Source organism: Oncorhynchus masou, chromosome 24, assembly GCF_036934945.1.
Source record: "Oncorhynchus masou masou isolate Uvic2021 chromosome 24, UVic_Omas_1.1, whole genome shotgun sequence".
NCBI classification, from domain to species: Eukaryota; Metazoa; Chordata; class Actinopteri; order Salmoniformes; family Salmonidae; genus Oncorhynchus; species Oncorhynchus masou.
The window spans coordinates 78,617,315-78,634,421 of record NC_088235.1 but is presented as its reverse complement, the minus strand read 5'-3'; the positions used below and the strand labels follow the sequence as shown (position 1 = coordinate 78,634,421).

The 17,107-nt window shown below is 43.4% G+C and overlaps 1 protein-coding gene across 1 annotated transcript in view; it reads left to right on the top strand.

The window, feature by feature from the left end:
• The first annotated feature begins 3,875 nt into the window (after positions 1–3,875).
• The window catches only part of ncanb (neurocan b), a 163,520-nt gene continuing 150,288 nt past the window's right edge, over positions 3,876–17,107 (top strand). The window contains exon 1 of the mRNA XM_064932957.1: positions 3,876–3,948. Within this exon, the coding sequence (XP_064789029.1) occupies positions 3,876–3,948 (73 nt within the window). The remainder of the gene's footprint in view (positions 3,949–17,107) is intronic.

The following is a 17,107-nucleotide window of genomic DNA, read 5'->3' as shown; positions in this document are numbered from 1 at the left end:
GGGATTGAACTGAAGTGGGTTTGTGTGTCATGGGGAGCCTTTGGAGATACAAGTAGGGAACATTATATTTTCTAGGCTTCGTTAGCAAGGAATTCCATGGCATTATTCCCGCACCCCTAGCATGGTACTAAGGAGCCTAATAATTAGGGTTCTGAATTTTCCTAACCAGGAAATACTGTAGGCCTATCATGACACTAGACAAGACCCAAATGCAGACACAGGAGGCAGGTGGTTGGAGTTTAAGATGTTTAATAAATCCAAAGGGAATAGGCAAGAGAATGGTCATGGACAGGCAAAAGGTCATAACCAGATCAGAGTTACAGAGGTACAGAGTGGCAGGCAGGCTGGAGGTCAGGGCAGGCAGAACGGTCAGGTAGGCGGGTACAGAGTCCAGAACAGGAAAGGGTCAAAACCGGGAGGACTAGAAAATGGCAAAAAGGCAAAGCAGGAAAACAGGAAAAACTGCTGGTAGGCTTGGACATACAAGACGAACTGGCACAGAGAGACAGGAAATACAGGGATAAATACACTGGCACAGAGAGACAGAAAACACAGGGATACATACACTGGGGAAAACAAGCGACACCTGGAGGGGGTGGAGACAATAACGAGGACAGGTGAAACAGATCAGGGTGTGACAAGGCCGGAGGCTATTACTGGAGCCAGAAGTTTTCCCTGGTCAGATCACGTGATTGGGAAAAAGTCCTGCCTCTAGCATGATATCACATCATCATTTGGGCAGCATTCAAGTATTGTTCTGTTGTTCCTGTAATATTTAGGAGGGATAAAGCATGCCTAAATGGTCCCATCTATATTCCTCCCCTAGAGAATAGCCTGGCTGGGCTGTCTGTGTTTGTCCTTGATTGCCTTTGAGACAGTCTGGGCGAATAGCGTGGCTGTAATGGACACCAGCTATCTGTGTCCCATCTCTGGTACCCTCGCCTCGGATTTCGCCCCTTGGCCGCTGCGCCGGGCTGGACGTCGTATCTTCAGAGCTGCCACATCCATTATTTATACACAGGGTTTCTCTGTCCTCCAACCAGGGACTGACATTTCACTGGAATTTAGTTTACACTCAACACACACTGGACCCTACTATCTGGACTGGACAGGGGTTAACCCTTTGTCATACTGTAACAACAGACAGGTCAGGGTTTATTTTAGTTGAGCCGGGCAAACACATACTGTACCTGGTGGTAAAGCTGGTTGCTTATCTCTTTATGCTGTAAAATGTGGAGAATTGATGTAAATATGTGCTTGTGCTCTGACAATGGTGTCCCTGGGGGGATTAGTAAAGTTGTATTCAACAGTGAGTCTGATCACCGACAGCAATGAGACAGCCTATAGGGAGGAGGTCAGACCTGGCAGTGTGGTGCCAGGACAACAACCTCTCCCTCAGTGTGAGCAAGACAAAGGAGCTGATCGTGGAATATAGGAAAAAGAGGGCCGAGCAGGCCCCCATTAACATCGATGGGGCTGAAGTGGAGCAGGTCGAGAGTTTCAAGTTCCTTGGTGTCCACATCACCAACAAACTATCATGGTCCAAACACACCAAGACAGTTGTGAAGAGAGCACAACAACACCTTTTGCCCTGAAGGATACTGAAAAGATTTGGCGCGGATCCCCAGATCCTCAAAAAGTTCTACAACTGCACCATCAAGAGCATCCTGACCGGTTGCATCACCGCCTGGTATGGCAACTGCGCTACAGAGGGTAGTGCATACGGTCCAGTACATCACTGGGGCCAAGCTTCCTGCCATCCACCTATGTACTAGGCAGTGTCTAAAAAATTTGGGAAGGCTCAAAAAATTGTCAAAGACTACAGTCACCAAAGTCATAGGCTGTTCTCTCTGCTACCGCATGGCAAGGGCTACCGGAGCGCCAAATCTAGGACCAAAAGGCTCTACCCCCAAGCTGAACAATTCACCAAATGACCACCCAGACTATTTACATTGAACCCCCCCCCCTTTATTTTTACACTGCTGCTGCTCACTGTTTTTTTATCTATCCATAGTCATTGACTCGGTACAGGTACCCCCTGTATATAGCCTCGTTAATGTTATGTCATTTTCTTGTGTATTCAGTAAATATTTTCTCAACTCTATTTCTTTAACTGCATTGTTGGTTAAGTAAAAGCATTTCACCTTTTGTATTGGCGCATGTGACAAATAAAAGTTGATTTGATTCGAATTGAATTTAAGGCATATTTTTCACAGGGTTTTCATGATTCTTCTATAAAGATTGAGATTAGGACCTCACTTTTCTTCATTAAGAAATGTGACGAGTTACAGAGTCTGCTGCTGGTTCCTACTTCACAGTAGGGCCATTTGCGAATGTTTATTTTTGTCTGAAATGCCTTCTTGAACATGTGAACTTCCACGTGGCTTAATTACAAACTTGTATTGGATCAGTAAATATGAATACACATTTTTAATTATCAGCCTAGTTGAGCCAAGGAGCAAGCACTGAGCTATATAGGGAGAAAGACAACATCTTTCCTGGGTAGTCATGATTGGATGAGATAATGGAACAGTTGGACATGCTGAGAGATGAGTCCTGATTGGTCTGTATATATCTGAACGGGCTCCTCCCTGGTCAGTATATATATTTATATATCTCTATATTTTTGGAGAGATACAGCTATGGGCAACTGCAAAAGTGTTGCTACAGCTCTCAAAAACATTGCTTCTGTAAATTTAGCTGAGTTTATAAGGGAGACCTACTTTCTGGAGGACAATGCCGTGCTGACTCACATGCGTTTACATGTATGGGTGGGGTGGGGCTAAGGCTTAAGATTGTGCAAACAATGCTGAATGGGCGTAAACAAACAAGAGTTCTCTAGTCAGTGTGAAACTTTCATAAAAATCTTTCAAACAGGTATTTTCCCCCTACTTGTCTTTTAAAGTAGGATAACACGTTTTTCAACTTTCCCAGCATAACGTTCCTATGTTTCCTCCAACTACAACATACCATTTTGAAGCTCTGAGTCTGTACTTTTATACATTTAAAAAAATAAGCAAATCACTTACATTTGACATAAGCTTCAATAGAGAAATCTGGACACACATTTGTTCGTATTTTTATTGAAAAATGAGGGAATGAAAAACAATTATTGAAAGAAAATAAGCAATCTAACGTGGCAAGGATGACACGTTCTGTAGCATTATATTTCCACATGTAAGGTGTCAACCCGTGAGGCTGTTTTTCACCTTCCCAGTGACACAGAAAAGCTGCATTTTCCAATAAACTAATATAAACACTAGGCTCTCTCTCACATACCAGCTGCCTCCACCCTCACTAGATCCAAGAATTCCTGCATCTTTGATTTTGTGTGTGCTTAGTGAAAAAGTCTAATATGCCATGTGTAACAATTGCCATGGGAACATAGGCTTCAATCATGTTGTATTTGCTTGTTGTGTTGTGTTGCTCAGCTGTTTTGATGTAGAAGAGTGAAAACATACTTTATTTTGGTATAGGAATGCCAAACAATAACACATTCTTCGATACAAATATATTATCCACCTGATTGTTAATCAGACTGTATTGTAGACCTACTGACTGGGCTGTTCTAGGCAGAAATCAGTCTCTGATTGTAGGGAATGTAAAGTTGGCTACATTATCAGTGCCCTCCCCTGATGTAGGGCCAGGAGGTGATTTCAAACCACAGAATTCACTCCTGTCTGATTTGTCACTAGAAGGGCCTGTTGGTGATGGGATTCTAATGGCTATGCCTCCTGTCCACCTCTCAGCTGTCTCCTCCTGTCTCCACTCTAGCTGGAATGTTAAGGGAAGGAGAAAGAGAGTGTACATGCAAACATATCGGCAACTTGAATGATTATAATTTGAAAGATCTCTCTCTCTCTCTCAGGTTCAGGATGCTGGGTGCGGTGGTCCCTGTCTGTGGACTGCAGGCTCTGCTGACGGCCCTCCTGCTCTCTCTGGGCTATGGTAAGTAGAACCATACAGGGTTCTTCGGTTTGTCCCAATGGGGGAACCCTTTTAAGGGGCTGGGCAGAACCCTTTGTAGTTTATGGAGAAATACATTTTTTAGAACTCTCTATGTAGGGTTCTTTAAAGAACCCTTTGTATATGGTTCTACCTAGAACACTCTATGAAGAGTTCTACTAGGAACCCTTGGTTAACAGGCCACTTCAGGCCTGCAAGTCGAATTATGCTGGCTTGCAAAGTGATGTCAAATCAAATTGATTGGAATTCCTATTGGAATCCAACCAGAGTTAGGATATCCAACAAGTGCATTTGTTAATCACCCGCAACCTGCATTCAGAATAACTGCCAGGGTAGGGAAGATTGAATACTGAGACTACCTCAAACGGGTGAAATAAATCCAATTACTAACAGATTGGATTAGTTTAGAAAACGGTATGTTATTTATCTTTGTGCCGCATTAAATGCATCAACCCATCAATTACATGCAAAAACAGATATTACAGTGAAACAAACAATTCTGAAAATCTCCCTGCAATAGAGCATGCTGGGAAATATTATATATGGCTCTATGTAGAACCCTTCTTGCCTTCCAAATAATCAGTTTTACCTTCCAAAGAATCACAAAAGAACCCTTTCTTGCAAAAACAGTCCTTAAGATCTTAAAGGTTCTAGGTAGAACCCTTTGCCTTACAAAGTACCCTTGTCTTTAAAAAAGGGTTCATCGGATTAAAACTGTTCTTGGTAGCACTACCCTTTGGAGGGTTGCAGTTTATGGAGGATGGCTTTGGCACACACACACACACACACACACACACACACACACACACACACACACACACACACACACACACACACACACACACACACACACACACACACACACACACACACACACACACACACACACACACACACACACACACACACACACACACACACACACTTCCGTCATCCCTATAGGGCTGGGACTGTTGGCAGGTCCTCACAGCTTAGGGACAAGGGGATTGATTCCATTCATTTGATCTCACTATAAATACTGGAGCTGGACTTTTAGTAGAGGCAAATGATGAGGCATTTAGGGCAGGGAAGACAACAAATCTCTCAGCTCCATTTATCCTGCAGTACTTAGCTCTTGAGTCACAGTTTCTGGAAAAACAGGAACATTCGCTAATCTTCCATGCTGAGCTTTATTTTGAGGTTTTTTTTGCTGCATCACTTGTTAAATATTCATGTGACTTGTTCATATCCACTTTGATGCTTAAAACAACAAACTCAGCTGCATTTTGACAACTTAATACCATGCTAATACCGCTCAAAAATCTGTGTGTATTCATTAGTGCACACCGTAGCAAAATGGTTTGCAACAGAAAATGTTTCTTGGCAACAAAAATGAGCGTCTCTTATTGAACAAGCTCAGATTGGTCCCTCCCTATTATGGCCATCTGCTTCCATTTGGTTAGTGAATATTCCTCTGGTGAGAAACTAAATATATAGACACAGTCCTGTGTCTCAATATTGTATCCACATACTGTACAATGAGCCCTATAGTATGTCATAGGCAGATATCGAATGTATCCTGACCTATGATTTGCCTCAGTGAATCCCAGCCTGGTCTCAGAGCAAAACGTATCATATATATAGTACCAGACAAAAGTTTGGACACACCTACTCACTCATGGGTTTTTCTTTATATTTACTATTTTCTACATTGTAGAATAATAGTGAAGACATCAGAACTATGAAAAAACACATATGGAATCATGTAGTAACCAAAACATCAAATCAAATGTATTTATATAGCCCTTCTTACATCAGCTGTATAGAAATGTGCTGTATAGAAACCCAGTCTAAAACCCCAAACAGCAAGCAATGCAGGTGTAGACGCACGGTGGCTAGGAAAAACTCCCTAGAAAGGCCAAAACCTAGGAAAAAACCTAGCCTCACTCTGACAGAGCTCCAGAGTTCCTCTGTGGAAATGGGAGAACCTTCCAGAAGGACAACCATCTCTGCAGCACTCCACCAATCAGGCCTTTATGGTAGAGTGGCCAGATGGATGCCAATCCTCAGTAAAAGGCACATGACAGTCCGCTTGGAGTTTGCTTAAAGGCACCTAAAGGACTCTCAGACCATGAGAAAGAAGATTCTCTGGTCTGATGAAACCAAGATTGGACTCTTTGGCCCGGACTTGATCCCGATCTAACATCTCTGGAAAGACCTGAAAATAGCTGTGCAGCAACACTCACCATCCAATCTGACAGAGAAACTCGCTAAATACATGTGTGCCAAGCTTGTAGCGTCATACCCAAGAAGATTCAAAGCTGTAATCACTGCCAAAGGTGATTAAACAAAGTGCTATGTAAAGGGTCTGAATACTTATGTAAATGTGATATTTCCGGTTTAAGTTTTTATAAATTCGCAAAAAAAAAACAACAACAAAAAAATGTTTTTGCTTTGTCATTGTGGGTTATTGTGCTTAGATTGATGAGGGGGGAACAATTTCATCCATTTCAGAATAAGACTGTAACGTATCAAAATGTGGAAAATGTCAAGTTGTCTGAATACTTTCAGAATGCACTGTATGTATCAGTGGTTATTAAGAAGTGAGTATAGACAATTCCCACTGAGAAATAAGTGGGTATACAGCGTATATCCTCCACTACACCATTGTGTATAATTGGTTTGTATGTGTGGGGCTTTATCTGAAATTGTTCTTTACAGAGTCAGGTATATTTGTCCAGGCCTCAATTGTTCCTTGGTTAGCACCATTCGTTCTCACTGTTGATAATTCTAATGGTATAACTTCTAACAGTAACTGTATCCCCTGGTTAAATGGGAAAGAGTGTGGCGGTTCTGCCTGTCAGGAATAATCATCTATGATTGATTGAGATATTCATTATGTAACATAATAGATGGAAATCATTCAATATATAAATTCTAAATTAATTTTGTAACCTTTCCCCAGAAGCATTTCATATTTTTCTGCAGTGGGCTAAATCAGGGACACAGAGTCATTCTTGATAGTCTTAAACAAATTTACTTTGAAACAAAAGTAGTCATTGAAGATTCCCTACTGGAACATATCATACTAATGTGAGTGTCCCAGATTTAGTAAAATATTGTATGTTTTAAGATATTAAAATATAATACTATGCATACCAAACTTATTTGTATTTCCAGACACTAGCATTTCACCCCATCCTACACAGAGCTATGTGACAATTTTCTTTAACTAAGCAAGTCAGTTAAGAACAAATTATTATTTACAATGACAGCCTACCCCAGCCAAACCAGGATGACACTGGGGCAATTGTGCTCCACCCTATAGGACTCCCCATCACAGCCAGATGTGACACAGCCTGGATTTGAACCAGGGACTGTAGTGACACCTTTTGCACTGAAATGCAGTGTCTTAGACCGCTGCACCACTCAGGAGCCAAATCACTGATGAAGGGTTATAGACTTCAGCTACTGACTTCAGCTTGCCTTGAGAAAAAATGCAGTGTGCACGAACAACCAAAAAAACCTTTGCCGAAAACCAAAACTAACAAAAACTTCACAAAATGTTGTCATATATTCACAAAACTGTTCTAAAATGTTTTGGCTGGGAAACCTTAAGGGTCAAAGAGAACAGTTAAGAGTTGGGTCCAATTTCATCTGAAAAAAAGTCTCCTTGGTGTTAAATACAGTCTGTGAACACACTTAAAATGTATAAATTGATGGTTGGGATTACAGAATGCCAAGGTCATATTTTTCCATGTTCAGTTCCAGTTAAAGGGTTGTTCAGTTGCAATTAGATCTGTGGGCCAAACTTTTTTAATGGCTAGCTCAGATAAAAAGCTTTCCAAAAGTTGTTTATATATTATAGAGATCAGTCCTTTTGGGAACTTAGATAATTTATTTATTCATTGAATGGTTTGGTAGTTGGGTTTCCCAAGGGACAGCAAAGCTGACGTAAATTGTAAATATAGAAGAAAGGAGATGCCTGATAATGTGTTTCTATCTTTCAAATCTTGGAATGTTCTCAAACCATTATGTCCGTGATATCGGTAAGGGTACGGATTCCACATCTGGCCCATAGGGGGGATGCAAAAGGCCACACTCCAGATCACAAGCAATTATTGTGAACTATTGGAGTATGGGCCATTTTGATTCCCAGTTACATTGTTTTACAATTTTGTGCCAAATAGAAATTGTGTGCGCAATAATAGCACCAAAGTATAGTTTACATTGTTTAAGGGATACATTAGTGAACACCTCTTCCAGGGCAATAGGAGACACCATATTTCTCTATATACTTAGGCAGGGGGCAAAATAATAATGTTTAAACCGATTTTAGGATGGGGAGAAATGCTAGTGCCTGGAAATACAATATAAAGTTTGGTGCAGGAAGTATTATATTTTAATATTTTAAAACATATAATATTTTACTAAATCAGGGGCACTCAAATGTGTTTGATTACTAGTTTACTTCAGGCAACAATGAAAGGAGGGCGGTTGGTAGGGCGTATAACGTGAACGTCTAACAGCACAGAGGTTGTGTGTTCAAAGCTCCTCACTGACAACTTTAGAATTCTAGCTAACTACTTACTACTTTTTTAGCTACTTAGCATGTTTGCTAACCCTTCCCTTAACCCTAACTCTAACCTTAACCTTACTCCTAAACCTAACCTTAACACAAATCTTAACCCTAACCTTAACCCCTAACCTAACGTAGGATTTCATCCTAAAGCAGTCGAAAGTAGCATATCTTACTAAAGCAGACAAACGTAATATATCATACTAAACCGGTCAAATGCGATCAAGACTGAGGATACTATACTGTGCGTATTTTATTATACAACCTCTATTACAGTGGTAGCCTAATGTAACGCAACCTCTCTCCCTCACACTCCATTTGGCAAATCTGAACATAATTTCTGCTTACAAGCAAAAAGTCGAACAAGAAGTACCAGTGATGCGCACAATACAGAAGTGGACCAATGAAGCGGATGCCAAACTACAGGACTGTTTTGCTGGAACAGACTGGAATAGCATTGAGGAGTTTACCACATCAGTCACCTGCTTCATTGACGCATTGACGATGTCGTACCCACAGTGACCGTACGTACAGTCCCAGTCAGAAGTTTGGACACACCTACTCATTCAAGGGGTTTTCTTTATTTGTACTATTTTCCACATTGTAGAATAGTGAAGGCATCAAAACTATGAAATAACACATATGGAATCATGTAGTAACAAAAGAAGGGTTAAACAAATTAAAATATATTTCATATTTTAGATCCTTCAAAGTAGCCACCCTTTGCGATGATGACAGCTTTTCACATTCTAGGAATTCTCGAAACTAGCTTCATGAGGAATGCTTTCCCAACAGTCTTGAAGGAGTTCCCACATATGTTGAGCACCTGTTGGCTGCTTTTCCTTCACTCTGAGGTCCAACTTATCCCAAACCATCTCAATTTGGTTGAGGTCGGGTGATTGCGGAGGACAGGTCATCTGATGCATCACTCCATCACTCTCTTTGGTCAAATATCCCTTACACAGCCTGGAGGTGTGTTTTGGGTCATTGTCCTGTTGAAAAACAAATGATAGTCCCACTAAGTGCAAACCAGATGGGATGTTGTATCGCTGCAGAATGCTGTGGTAGCCATGCTTGTTAAGTGTGCCTTGAATTCTAAATAAATCACTGACAGTGTCACCAGCAAAGCATCATCCGTTCACCTACTCTGCGTCTCACAAAGACACGGAGATTGGAACCAAAAGTCTCAAGATTGGACTCATCAGACCAAAGGTATTTCTTGGCCCAAGCAAGTCTCTTCTTCTTATTGGTGTCCTTTAATAGTGGTTTCTTTGCAGCAATTCCACCATGAAGCCCTGATTCACGTTGTCTCCTCTGAACAGTTGATGTTGAGATGTGTCTCTTACTTGAACTCTACGAAGCATTTATTTGGGCTGCAATCTGAGGTGCAGTTAACTCCAATGAACTTATCCTCTGCAGCAGAGGTAACTCTGAGTCTTCTTTTCCTGTGGCGGTCCTCATGAGAGCCAGTTTCATCATAGCGCTTGATGGTTTTTGCAACTGAACTTGAAGAAACTTTTAAAAGTTCTTCCAATTTTCTGGATTGACTGACCTTCATGTCTTAAAGTAATGACGGCTACTTTGAACGATCTAAAATATAAAATATATTTGGATTTGTTTAACACTTTTTTGGTTACTACATGATTCCATATGTGTTATTTTATAGTTTTGATGTCTTCACTATTATTCTACTGTACAATGTAGAAAAGTGGGTGTGTCCAAACTTTTGACCGGTACTGTACATATCGCAACCAGATGCCATGGACTACAGGCAACATATGCACTGTGCTAAAGGATAGAGCTACCGTTTTCAAGGAGCGGGACACTAATCCGGGCGCTTATAAGAAATCCAGTTACGCCCTCTGACAAACTATCAAACAGGCAAAGCATCAATACTGGACTAAGATCGAATCCTACTACACTGGCTTTGACGCTCATCTGATGTGGCAGGGCTTGCTAACTATCACAGATTACAAAGGGAAATCCAGCCGAGAGCTGCCATGTGACATGAGCCTACCAGACGAGTTAAATGCCTTCTATGCTCGCTTCAAGGCTAGCAACACTCAACCATGTGACAGCACCAGCTGTTATGGATGACTGTATGATCACGCTCTCTGTAGCCGATATGAGAAAGGTTACAAATGGATAACCAGGATGCGTACTCAGAGCATGCTGGCCACCTGGCAAGTGTCTTCACTGACATTTTCAACCTCTTCCTGACCCAGTCTGTTATACCTACATGTTTCAAGCAAACCACGATAGTCCATGTGTCCAATAACGCCAAGGTAACCTGTCTAAATGACTACAGCCCCGTAGCGCTCACATTTGTAGCTTTGAAAGGCTGGTAATGGCTCACATCAACACCATCATCCCAGAAACCGTGGACCCACTCCAATTCACATACCGCCCCAACAGATCCACAGAAGACGCTGTCTCTATTGCACTCATTGACTACAGCTCAGCGTTCAGCACCATAGTGCCCTCCAAGATCATCACTAAGCTGAGGACTCTGGTACTGAACACCTGCCTCTGCAACTGCATCCTGGACTTCGTGATGGTCACCCCCAGGTGGTGAGGGTGGGCAACAATACATCTGCCACGCAGGCCCTCAACAAGGGGGCATCTCAGGGGTCTGTGTTCAGTTGCCTTCTGTATTCCCTATTCACCCACGACTGCATGGCCACGCACTACTCCAACACCATCATTACATTTGCAGATGACACAACAACGGTAGGCCTGATCATCGATGACGATGAGACAGTCTTTAGGGAGGAGGTCAGATAGTACGCAAGTATAAACCCCATCGGACCACGCAGCCGTCAGACCCCTCAGGAAGGAGATGCGTTCTGTCTCCTAGAGATGAATGTACCTTGGTTGGAAATGCGCAAAACAATCCCATAACAACAGCAAAGGACCTTGTGAAGATGCTGGAGGAAACAGGTACAAAAGTATCTATATTCACAGTAAAACAAGTCCCATATCGACATCACCTGAAAGGCCGCTCAACAAGGAAGAAGCCACTGCTCCAAAACCGCCATAAATATCCAGACTACGGTTTGCAACTGCACATGGGGACAAAGATCGTACTTTTTGGAAAAATGTCCTCTGGACTGATGAAACAAAAATAGAACTGTTTGGCCATAATGACCATCACTGTGTTTGGAGGAAAAGGGGGAGGCTTGCAAGTCGAAGAACACCATCCCAACCGTGAAGCATGGGGGTGGCAGCATCATGTTGGGGGGGGGTGCTTTGCTACAGGAGGGACTGGTGCACTTCACAAACTAGATGGCACCATGAGGATAGAAAATCTCATGACATCAGTCAGGAAGTTAAAGCTTGCTCGCAAATGAGTCTTCCAAATGGACAATGACCCCAAGCATACTTCCAAAGTTGTGGCAAAATAGCTTAAGGACAACAAAGTCAAGGTATTGGAGTGGCCATCACAAAGCCCTGACCTCAATCCTATAGAAAATTTGTCGGCAGAACTGAAAAAGCGTGTTCGAGCAAGGAGGCCTACAAACCTGACTCGGTTACACCAGCTCTGTCAGGAGGAATGGGTCAAAATTCACCCAACTTATTGTGGGAAGCTTGTGGAAGGCTACCTGAAACGTTTGACCCAAGTTAAACAATTTAAAGGCAATGCTACCAAATACAAATGTGATGAAAGAAATAAAAGCTGAACTCATTCTCTCTAATATTATTCTGACATTTCACATTCTAAAAATAAAGTGGTGATCCTAACTGAGCTAAAACAGGGAATTTTTACTTGGATTAAATGTCAGGAATTGTGAAAAACTGAGTTTAAATGTATTAAACTGAGTTTTAAGGTGTATGTAAACTTCCGAATTCAACTGTTATCAGCCTCTTTATGTTTTTTCTTATGTTACTATTTCCTTTTTTATTTAGCAAATATTTGTCTTACTTTTTAACTCTGCATTGTTGGGAATGTGCTCTTAAGTAAGCATTTCAAGGTGAAACACCTGTTGTGGTCGGCGCATGTGACCAATAGAATTTGATTTGAAGTAACGTGGTATTAATTTTAGTAAAATATAATACGTTTTGCTCTGAGACCGTAATGTAAATTCCTGAGTTCTATGCTGTGTGTCAGTGTGTCAGAGCTGTCCTTGCACATTACAGCAACAGCAGTCATTTGTCAGGACAATTTAGTCCTCTAGCATCATCACTCAGTCAAAGTCAGGCAATAGTTTGAAAGATGCCTGGGTAAGGTCTTTTTTACCCTCTGACTACGTGTCAGTGCGTGTTTCTCTCTCATTCTCCTTGAGAACACTTCGTCAGGTCTGAGATCATGAGCTGTCAGGGAGTAGTCTCTCCCTGCAGACAACAGCTGATCCTGGACCGGTCCTACTCAGAGAGTCTTATCTTGCCAGTGCAGTGGTCTGCAGGGGCTGGAGTAGCCATGTACACACACTCACAGATTCTACACGAGAGACCCAGGATAATGGTAAAACCTGCGCACACACACACACACACACACACACACACACACACACACACGCATTATCCAGGGTGCAGGGTCTGGAAGGGTCTCCTAGTAGGATTGCATCCAGGGTCTTACCAGGAGGGAGCCTAGACCAAAGCCCCTATGTGCTCCCTCTATGCCCCCTGTGCCCGCCTGTCTCCAAGCTCCGTCTGCTGCCATCTGCACGCCATTGTTCTGCCTTATGTCAAGATAAACAGCAGAGCATTGTGAGGCTTGAGGAACACTAAGGCTTGTAGGCCTGTGACTCAGCAAGCTACTCCCTCGGCACGAGAGACGTGACTGGAGCAGATTGAGTGTTTGTGTGTGTGTGTACATGCGTTCATGGGTGTAATGGCAGTTATTGTAGTTGTAATAGCCTGCATGTTATGTATCCCAAGAAGCCCAGCGGTCACACATAGCATAAGCACAATAAAGTACCTCCCTTGAGTCATATGCCCAATTTCTTACTGACATGCATGAGCCTCTATGTCTGTCGTGTAACAAGATGCATTCTACCCCTCTACTGTGGAGAGGCTATTTTTGAAGACGTCCCTCTTCTGCACCACCCCCTTTTCTAACTTCCTCCTTTTCGGGTGAGTGAATATGGAAATTGGTGATGAAGGGAGACAGAGGGAGGCAGGGCAGCAGTGGGCACAGATGGGTGGCTCGCATTAACAGCTCCTCTGGTGAATGTGTTTGTTCGACGGGTCAGAGATGAGGACGGGGGGAACTGGGCCCTGTGCCATTTCAGATAAATGTATCATTACGCCACACAGGGCGCGGGCATTAGTCACGCCAGCAGCCTCCGAGTGGCACTAAACCGACGTGTGGCGGGATGGGACAGGGAGGGACAGGGCAGGAGCTGGGACAGGGATGAGACAGGGCTGAAACAGGGATGAGACAGGACGGGCTTGGATGGGGATGGGACAGGGCTGGAACAGGGATGAGACAGGACGGGGCTTGGACGGGGATGGGACAGGAGCTGGGACAGGGCTGGAACAGGGATGAGACAGAACAGGGCTTGGACGTGGATGGGACAGGGCTGAGACAGGGCTGAGACAGGGCTGGGACAGGGATGAGACAGGGCTGAGACAGGGCTGAGACAGGGCTGAGACAGGGCTGAGACAGGGCTGAGACAGGGCTGGGACAGGGCTGAGACAGGGATGAGACAGGGATGAGACAGGGCTCAGACGCAGGCCTCTATCCCCGGTTATGGCTATTATTCATAGCTAGAGGAGGGGGAGAGGAGAAGAGGAAGGGGAATGGGTCCCGGAGAGATGATTTTATACGAGAGAGTCCCAGCACGGGAATGTCATTCCAAGCCCATGTGTGGTGCCTGTCTGTGGGAGGCCCGCTATGCATTCGCTACAACATATAAACACAAACACACACACACACACACAAACACACACACACACACACGCACACACTTACAAACACACACACTAGCTTAATCTACTGTCAGACGGGCAGCTCTGACTGCAGGAGAGATGGCAGGTCGGAGGAGTGGGATGGAGGGATGAAGGAGTGGAGCGGAGGGGGTAGAGAAGCGGAGGTTTTCTGTCAAAAAGCTACTCCCCCTTATTCCATTTAGATTACACATTTACAGACCTGCCATGATATCAGACTACCCCTACACAACAGTAACACGTTCACAGAGCTCTGTGTTAGCTACTATAAGTGGAGAGGTTATGTGTTTGGCTATTGAAAGAGCAGGTTGACTTAATTGTCATGAATCTTGCCCTGGAAGCAGACGGAGCGATTTCCGCTAGCTGGTACAGCTGCAAAGTTAGAATCGGTAAAAATTCAAAACTTGCTTTTTGGTCATAATTTAAGGTTAGGCAATAGGGTTAGCATGGGGGTTAATACAGAGGATGTGGTTTTCCCTAAAACCCCACCTCCCTGTCTCAGCTTGTGGTGTCTCTGTTGCCATGGTTATTATTAGGGCTGTTTTAGGAGGAGTTAGCATCGGCAAGATAACAGCTTCAACATCCCCCTCTCTCTACTCTCTTTAATTTCTCTCTGTATCTCTCCTCTCTCTCTCGCTCGCCTCTCTCCTCACTCTCTTGTTCAAATACTTATCCTTGTATGTATTGTAGATAGATCCAGGCATGTATATATAAAAAGACACAGCCTTCTAATAGAACAGATAAACAGTTTTGTTAGCACATTCTAAATCAGAACTCGCGGCAGCCTCTATCACACAAAGGTCATGGTAAGCAGCATTAGAGAGTTCAAAAGGTAGCCGAGATGCAAAGATTATATACTTAACTGAATCCATGCTGGAAAGAATACAAAGGGTGACAATGCAAGGTGCTAAAAATAAAACAAAGAAGAGCATACGTTTCGGCCTTATGCCTTCATCAGTGCTGTACAAAGGTGTGAGAGCACCGTGTCAACTTTATACACACCAGCCACCTTTCTGTTAAGCCAGAGCGCAAACTCTCATACTGGCTCTCCAGTTGCCCCTAGTATAAAGAGAGAGAGGGAGAGAGAGAGAGAGAGAGAGAGAGAGAGAGAGAGAGAGAGAGCTCAGACAGAAGATGTTTCTTGATTTATGACAACGCAAATACCAGACACATCGCTAGTCAATGCCAATGACACACTTGATCAGCTCAGAGCCAGGTGGCTGGTCTAATAGAAGACAATGGGGCCTTTATCATTGAAAAGCCCATTACAGGTAAGACCGGGCGGAGAGGGAGAGAAAAGAGAGATGTCGGCCATTGTGCACTTATAACTGTGGAAGAACACATTAACAGCCTCTCTCTGCTCGAGGCAGATAAAGGCTTTTTTCTGCCTGCAGTTGATAATCTCCTGCTGCTCAAAAAAAGGAAGATGACAAATGTGACCAAGTTGACAATCACATAGGTCAGAAAGTCCTGTTGTGTGATTGAGCACAAGAAGAGAGACATGTTCCTCTCTTCCTGTCTCCCCGCCTCAGGCTCTCGTTCGCTCTTGCTCTTTCTTCACTCAGTGCTCTTTTGCCTCGCCTCTTCCTTCGCTGGTTAGGCAGTCTTTGATTGGGCCTCATTTAGATGAAAAAGTCAAATGAAAAACAGGCAGATTTCCAAACAAAGGAGGGTCTCAATGGGGTTCTGCTTGTAAAAACATTTCCATCTAAATGCAGATTTGGTATATCTATTGCGATGGGGGCCACAGCACTTACATTCATTATTTAACCATGTGGGAATAGAGCCATTTTGTATCGTGGGCCTCCGCTTTAAACAGTCATTTGGATTTTTAACAAGTGTATCTGCAATTGATTTTGTGTCACAAATTGTTGCAGTCGGTGGTAGAAAACGAAATACAATCTGGGAAAGGGAAGAGAAACTAAAAACACATTTGTACAAAGCAAGGTTGACAGAAGGAGAACAGTGGTTACAACTTGACTTAATTCACTGCACATTTGTTTGGGTGCTGTGGGAACACGGCCAACACAATGGCGATGTGGAACACCATACAGCTGCTTGGCCAAGTGGAAAGTGGAACAGGGTTTGGCAAACACTGCCATGCCTCATGATTATACAGTTGAAGCATTATCGGTGCTTCTCAGCTTAAACATACATTTGGCTGTTTTACATTTTCCCCAGCTACAGGAGAGGTGGCCCAGAAATTGCAGCGGGATAGCCTTGGGGACTGTGTGTATATGTGTGTGTGTGTGTGTGTGCGTGTGTGCAGTAAACACACTGATGAGTACCACATTCCCGTGGGAAGTAGAGAAATGGGAGGAGAAGAGTGTGTGTGTGTCTCCTCAGACCTGCTGACTCACTCCATTGAGCCTGAGAGAACCAGCATACTCCCATCTCTGCCTCTTATGCTGCCAGAGTAGAGACACTTTCGAGAGAAAATGAGTGTGTGTGCGTGCACATGCATATGTGGGATTAACATGACTCCATTTCCCTTCTATAAATCACACTGTCGCTTCTCGCTTCCTCCTTTCTTTCCTTCCTCCCTTTGCCATCCTCATCATCATGTTCTGAGCAGAGTGCCAACCCCAAACCTCTTTTTACTGCGTTACTCCCCTCTAAGGAAATTGGGCTGCTGCTACCAAGTGAGCAAAGTTCAGAAGTTCCACCATTTTCCCTGACAGACTGAAACACATT